An 8135-nucleotide genomic window follows, 5' to 3' on the forward strand; every position below is an offset into this window, starting at 1 on the left:
ATTTTCTTACATGATAATGACAAGATGTACCAGACACTTGATGAATTGGAGGTACAAGAGGTTGTTTTCATTCTTAGCGCCTTAAATGCTGCAGATTCAGATGTTTATAATGGTATATTCTTTCAAAGTTCTTAAGACATCAGAAAAATGATGTTACAGCCTGTGTTCAAAATTTCTTAAAGGAAAGAAGCGTACTAGGTTTTTGTCCCACACGTCTTGTCTTGATTCCAAAAACTGACACTCCTAGCAGTTTTGAAGATTTTAGATCATTAAGTCTTTCTAACTTTACCAACAAGCTTGTTTCAAAATTATTTCTTTAAGGCTAAATCCTTTATTAAAAAAACTTATTTCTTCAAATCACGATACATCTTAGTGGCTCCGGGGTGAATAGAATACCGCACACCATGCACTTCTGTTAATATTCGTCATCTCAAACGATCAACACACGAAACACATAATCTACCCTGACAATGAAGCACACCATCTCCCCCTTGGGAGAAAACCTACACCTTATGATCTTTAACCGTCTCCTTCAACTTAATCAAACTAGGATCCCTGTCTTGCTTTTCTTTTACTTTGGCAGTCAATGAAGATTCTGATCCATTCTGAAATTTTATACTTTCCTCGGCCGAATAAACCAACTGAACTCCTAACCTAGCAAGTTAATAAACCTCACGGACTAACTCTCTTACAACATCGACATGGGCAATGCTACCCTTAGACAAACTACTGAGGGCATCCGCCACTACGTTGGCCTTGCTCGAATGATATAACACACTCATATCATAGACTTTCAACAATTCAAGCCATCTTCTCTAGCGAAGATTTAAGTCTTTCTACGTGAACACTTATTGTAAACTCTTGTGATCCATGAACACATCAACATGAATCCCATAAAAATAGTGCCTCCATATTTTTAAGGCAAAAACAACTACTGCCAACTCAAGATCATGGGTCGGAGAATTCTTTTCATGGAGCTTAATTTGTCTAGAGGCGTAGGCTATGACCTTGATTCTATACATCAATACACAAACCAAACCAACTCTAAAAGAATCACAATAAACTATGAACCATCAATTCCATCTGGCAAAGTTAAGGCTGGAGTGAAAATGAGTTGAGTCTTCAACTTTTGAAAACTCTTCTCGCAGGAATCTGACCACTAAAATTTAACCTTCTTTTGGGTTAGCCTCGACATAGGGAAAGCAATAGAAGAAAACCCTTCAACAAACCATCTATAATAGCTAGATAAACCCAAGAAACTCTTGATAGCTAACGGAAAGACGGTTCTTGGCCAGTTTCTCACTACTTTAGTCTTTTGAGGAACAACTCGAATGCTATCACCGAAAACTATATGGCTAAGAAAAGCTATTGATCTCAACCAAAATTCATACTTCCTAAGCTTAGCAAATAGCTTATGATCTCTAAGGGTCTGTAATACAATTCTCAAATGGTCTACATGATCATTCTCACTATGGGAATAAACAAGGATATCATCAATGAAGACTATGACGAACATGTCCAAGTACTACTTGAACACCCGGTTCATTAAGTCCATGAAAGCTGCAAGGGCATTTATTAGTCCTAAAGACATAAGTAAGAATTTGAAGTGACTATTCTAAGTTCTGAAGGCTGTCTTCGAAATGTCACATTCTCTGACTCTAAGTTGATGGTAGACGGATCTAAGGTCTATCTTAGAGAAATAACTTACACCCTGAAGTTGGTCGAACAAGTCATCAATTTTGGGAAGAGGGTACTTATTCTTGATGGTGACTTTGTTCAATTGATGGTAGTCGATGCACATACTGAGAAAACCGTCTTTCTTGCACACGAATAGTACTAGAGCACCCCATGGGGAAACACTTGGCCTGATGAAACCCTTATCTAAGAGATCCTTCAACTGTTCCTTCAATTCTTTAAGCTCAGTAGAGCTATTCTGTAAGGTGTAATATAGATAGGCTGGGCATCTGGAAAGAGATCTATTTCGAAGTCAATTTCCTTTTCGGGAGAAATCCCGAGAAGATATTTAGGAAATACTTCTAGAAATTCTCTTACTACTGAAACTGATTCATGACTCGGAGTCTCAAACTTTTAGTCCTTGACTTGGATGAGACGGTAAATACACCCCTTAGATATCATCTTTCTTGCCTTAAGATAGGAAATAAACTGACCCTTAAGCACTGAAGTACTACCCCTCGATTCAATGGTTATTAGGAAACTAAAACTAGACAATTCTATTTCTGCAATCAACTGAGTCATAACATGAGTGGAACCAATCCATGACAAGAATGACATCAAAATTAGTCATCTCTAACTCCACAAGATCAACTGAATTAACTTTCTGAGACACGGTGACAGGGCAATTTTTGTATACCTCTCTGGTTGTAATGGACTTACCCACTGGGGTAGACACAGAGAAAGGCTCTACTAACATTTTTGGACTGACACCAAAGTCTACAGCTATGTAAAGAGTCACAAAGAAAAGTGAAGCTCCGTGATCTAATAATGCATAAACATGAAGATGGAAGACTTGTAACATACCCGTAACCACATTAGGAGAACTTTCCTGATCATGATGAGTTCAGAGAGCATATAGTTTGTTCTGGCACTACCCACTGGTTGAACTAGAAGTGGCACCTTGCTGAGACGACTGGCCTGCTGGAGCTGATAAAAGATTAGACTGGCCTTATTAGCGTGAACCACCTCCTTTCGGGTATACCACTTGGCACTCCTTGATCTTGTGTCCTGCATTGCCATACCCAAACCACACATTAATGCATTCCTGATATTCACCCTAATGGTTCCTACCATACTTTTTGCAGAGCGGGTTGGAAAGGCTACTATTTACACTAGCTGAGGATGGAGATGGGGCTGAAAATTCCTAGTGGAACTAAGAATGATTACTGCCTTTCGACCTTGGCTAAGAAAAGTTAAAACTACCTATTATGGCCCTCTTATTCTCTCTCTTTCTCCTTAAGTTTCTCCTCCTCAATCTGCTGAGAATGAACCATGAGTCTAGATAGGTCCATCTCCTTAATCAACCTAGTGGTCCTACACTCTTTAACCACACTATCAGATACACTAGATACGAACTTACTCATTCTGGACCTATTATCAGTCACCATAGTAGAAGCATACCTCGCCAACTGGGTGAAATTGAGTAAGTACTTCTTCACGCTCATACTTCCCTGCTTCAAGTTTATAAACTCCTAAACTTTATCTTCCATCAACTCTAGTGGGGAGAACCTTTCTAGGAAAGCCGTGGAAAACTTCTCCCACTCCATAGGCTCTGCTTTCACACCCTTATCTTTCTTCCACTACTTAAACCAGGTGTGAACTACTCTTTATAACTGATATACAGCCAACTCTGCACTCTCATTCGAAGTGATACTCATGATGTCTGTCACCTTCTGTACCATATCCAAAAACTCATGTGGATCATTCTCAGAATTGGATTCAGAAAATAATGGGGGATTTATACGAGTGAAATACTGAATCCTAACTATAGTTATATTTGACACTGGATTAGCTGGGACATCAACTTACTGATTGTTCTGAGCAGCTACAAAATTAGCCAAGGCTATGAAAGCGGCCCTAAACTCAGCGTGATAAATATGGTCATTTAGGGGATCTTCCTAAATGGGTGATGGTGTGGGCTGATCCCTGTTCCTTCTTCTGTTGTTTTTTCTTGGAGACATTATCTATAAACAAAATGAAGGATGAGTCAAAAAGAGAAATTCAATAGAGCTCATGCTCTTTCGCACGACATAAATAGTGAAAAAATGACAACTTTTCTAAAATGTCTCGTAGACTCTTGTCCATAAGTGTGGTGCACTTCACACCCATGCACAATACACTACTTAATGTGACTTTTAGACACCCAGGACACTTTAAAACCTTAGGCTCTAATTTCAAGTTTTGTCACAACCCGAGGCTACCCCCTAGTCGTGACACGGTGCTTAAGGCCACAAGTGACCCCAAGCTAACCTATGTTCTTGTACCTGCTAGGAGCACTAAATGAAATAAAAGTAAAATAACATATGTAGAAGATAAACCAACAAGGTACTATCAATCTAAATACAAAAATATTTAAAAGACATGTCTGAAGTATCTGATAAACACTGAAAACTAAACTGCTTGTCTGAAAGCCTCTAAACTTATGGAGTTGATGGGACAAACCCCTAACTAACTCCAACTGAATTGAACATAAAGAAATACTAAAATAACTGGAATAACATGGCACGTCCTTGATGGATGAGGACTCACTAATACTGCTGCAGGGAGCAGCTAAGCTGTCTAGGGATAATCGAGAAACTACGTGTCTGAACCTATGTTATAAGACAACATAAAGCAAGAGAAAAATATGCGATCAGTACTTTGAATGTACTAGTACACGAGGTAAGGACAAACTGAAATACATTCAGAAACTGAATGTAATTACATGAACATGTAAAACTAAATATGCAAGACCAAGTATTTTAATACACTGGCATTATCTGAATAACGGGTGTAGATTGTATAACTGGCTAAATAAATGTTGAAAACTGATTACTTGGTCTAACAAAACTGAACTAAAATAGATGGCCAATACTGAATGAAACTTTGGGAGCTATTATGTAACCGACATAAACCATAGATATTACCATAGAGTCCAACGTCTGACCCACTTTGAGAAGGGTTGTTCTATCTGTGCCATTGGAGTGGAACCTAAACTGGAGTGATCACTAAACTGAACCCAATTTGGGAAAAAATATGAAACGCTCTTTGGAGAGTCCCTAAATCCTATGGGAGCATGTAGTTTTTGGAAAGTATGATATGTTGAACCCATACTTCCCTCTCGGTGCTAAATCCTACTCCTAACTGAATGATAGTGGTGATATTCAAGGTTCAACATAACATGGTACTATACTGACAAGGATCAACTTGAACTTGAACATAGTAATGAAAACATGGTCTGACTAACTTGCAATTTGAAAATTTTGAAATAGCAAGTAAGCAAATAGACATCAGGTATTCATAACCCGCCAGCAGTGAATGATTACAAAAATACGATAACACCTCTTAAAATAGTAATATGAGGTTATAGTTCAAGGACTCATAACATTGGACAATTTATTACATGATTATAATACATAAATTTAAGCAAAGAAATGTATTAAACTTAGGAGAATAACACTTTATCATCAAAATAACAAAATTCAAGACAAAATATCAAACTTGTTGTTTAAAACATTAGTAAGTACAACTATTATGCTTTTTAGTCCCTTAAATCACATGATAATGCTATGCTTTCAACACATAAGGATTTAAGAATAAACCCTAACTTAAAACATGTAAATTCAACTTGAAAATCATACATCTGGGCACAGGGGTGAAAGATTAACCTTGTTCAAAACCCCACATACGTTAATTGAATTAATTCTTGAAGGAATCTTAAAATCAAAACTTAAATCCTTATGTTCTTGAGAGAATAGGCTTGAGTTTTGTTCTTGGGAAAAGGAAAGGTTTTTAGTGAGTAATTTTGAGGTTAATGTGCAAATAATGCCCCTATAAAAGTCATAAATCGTGTTTTGGACCATTGAGGGTTGAGGGGAAAGGACCAAATTACCCCTTGGCACCTTAAATTATGAAGATGGAAGTGACGCGCCACGGACTCTATTTCAGGGGAATGACCAACGCATTGCGGCCCTATCGCAGAGGCTTACTGCCTCTATTGTCCGAACACTCCCCAAATCCCATCTGAAAATCCCAAAACTCTTTTGATACATACCTTTAACATCCCTAAACATGTTTCAACTCAAAAACCAACGTCTCGAGGTCAAGAAGTCCAAAAATAAAATCCGTAAAGTCTTGGAGTCTTGAAAATAACTAAGTCCTCAACACTTAGTTAAGAATTTCAAGTCTTGGAACCTTAAGCATGCACTAAAAACTGAACCAAGCTTAGAATCTTACAGGGTATTACACAAGCTCACCCTTCCATAGAATAAGTTTTACCACAAATTAGAGAAACTGCAACCAATGTCTAGAATATCGATAGTATGTTGGAGCAAGCTAGAACTGGGATGCCTTAAACTTAATACAGTTAGAAGCTTCAAAAATCAAAATGGCGCAGGATATTTTGGAAGGGCACTCAGAGATGAAAACGAACAACTTGTTATGATATTTTCCATATCGTCTCAGTGCATAATCCACAATATAGCAGAAGCTAAGGCAGCTTGGTATGAACTAGTGCAAACAAAATGGTACACCAACCTAATTATTGAATAGGACTCCAAGCTTATCATTGAGATGCTTATGAACATGAAAGCAGATAGCTTCAAACTCAACAGGATTATTGAGAAGATATCAAATTCTCTTAGTAGTGCAAATGTCAAGTTCAACCATTGCTATCGGGATCGATTGGCAAAAATGACATTGAACTCACAAGATAGAAATATCTATATATATGAACTAGAACTACCTAATGGTGCAAAGGGACCCTACTTTGTGGATAAGAGATAAGTGTCGTCTATCAGATCAAAATTTGACAAGGCTAAATTTTTTGTTAGTTATAGTAACTTCATGTATAGAAGTTGAATGAGCAATAAGTGGGTTTTTGCTAGTAGTTCATTCATTTTGATGGATAGTTTATATCCTAGTGTTCTAATTTTTAAACCTTTGATAAGAAATACAACACCCCATATAGCTGGGAAATTTAATTTTAAAAAAACTTATAAATTAAAATCAATTCTCTCGCAACAAACTAAGAAAGAAATAAATATCTCAAAACTATGAGTAGGGGTGGGCATGGTATGGTATATACTGAATACCAGACCGAAACCAAAATTTTTTATACCGCGGTGTAATGTTATGGTATTTGATATGGTATTTGGTAGAAATTTTAAATTATTTTAGTATTTAATACTGTATTTGATATTTATGCAATAAATACCGAAATATCGTATACCACACCGAAGTTTTTTAACAACTTATAAAACTCATATATATATATATATATATATATATATATATATATATTATATTTAAGATTATTAAATATATTTATATATCATCCATTTGCCAATTGAACACAAAAGTAACTTTTATTCAGAAATAATTTTTTTGGGAAGCTTATTATTTAGGAGTACTATGCTTAAGTTTAGGTACTGTTGTTCAAAGTTTGCATCTCGCACTATTCAATCGTGATTGAAATGTTATTTTTGTGTAATTGATTAACAAATATAGTTGTTAGCCTAACATGATTGAGACGTTTTTAAAATTTAAAGTTATAGTTTTTTTATATGAATGTATGTAATTAGAAATTAAATAAAGAATGATTACCGAATTACCATACTGTAAAATACCGAAACCGAATTTTAAAATATCTAACCATACCGAACTAATTTGGTATGGTAATGGTATTGTTCTTTTATATACCAAAAATCGAAGTTACCGTACCGTACCATGCCCACCCCTAACTAAGAGTACAAAAACAAAGAAAACTAAAAAAATATTATCTTTTATCAAAATCAAGAGCTAGCTCATACAACTTGCATTGTTTTTAATTTGTAGAACATAAGAACAAGTTGTCACAACTAGTGATATCCTCTACGCTACCAATACAAGCGCTTGGTCCACCAACAAGTGTAGTCTCATCACGAAAAGACATATTGACATTGCAAACATACTTTAATCCACCTAAATTAAATCCATTTCTTCCTACGCCACCCCTATAATATATGTCAAACCTCACCTTAAACATTTCCCATTCATGCAATTTCTTATCACTTGCAAGTGCTCCTGGTACATACAAATCTGTCTCCAATTTTGCAGGAATAGCCGATGCATTCACCAACGTTGTCTCTCCGACTGCTTGATAAAATTCATTTGTTGGTAACGTCCACATGATTTTCTCATCGAAAATTACCCATATCACTCCCTTATCATAAAAATACTCCATATCTCGTTTGTTCGTGATGTTGAACATGACATTGCATCCGGCTACAAACGTTGAATTTACCGTGGAATTTAAGTTGTTAATGACCATTGATTGCAAATGGATTCCGTGCATACTGATGATTTGGGAGTTTGAGTAATTGGCGGTTCTTGACATGCTAAAATCTAACATAGAGAAGAGGCCTACGATGAGAACAAACACC

At 36.3% G+C, this 8135-nt stretch overlaps 1 protein-coding gene across 1 annotated transcript; it reads right to left on the reverse strand.

Moving 5' to 3' along the window:
* Nucleotides 1-7479: 7479 nt before the first annotated feature.
* Nucleotides 7480-8135, reverse strand: LOC124888466 (the record flags this gene model as incomplete). The annotated part of the gene is given in 1 exon segment (XM_047398778.1): nt 7480-8135. A coding segment is annotated over 1 exon segment (598 nt), but the record flags the coding sequence as incomplete, so codon positions are not given.

Source organism: Capsicum annuum, chromosome 11 (assembly GCF_002878395.1).
Source record: "Capsicum annuum cultivar UCD-10X-F1 chromosome 11, UCD10Xv1.1, whole genome shotgun sequence".
Classification (NCBI taxonomy): Eukaryota; Viridiplantae; Streptophyta; class Magnoliopsida; order Solanales; family Solanaceae; genus Capsicum; species Capsicum annuum.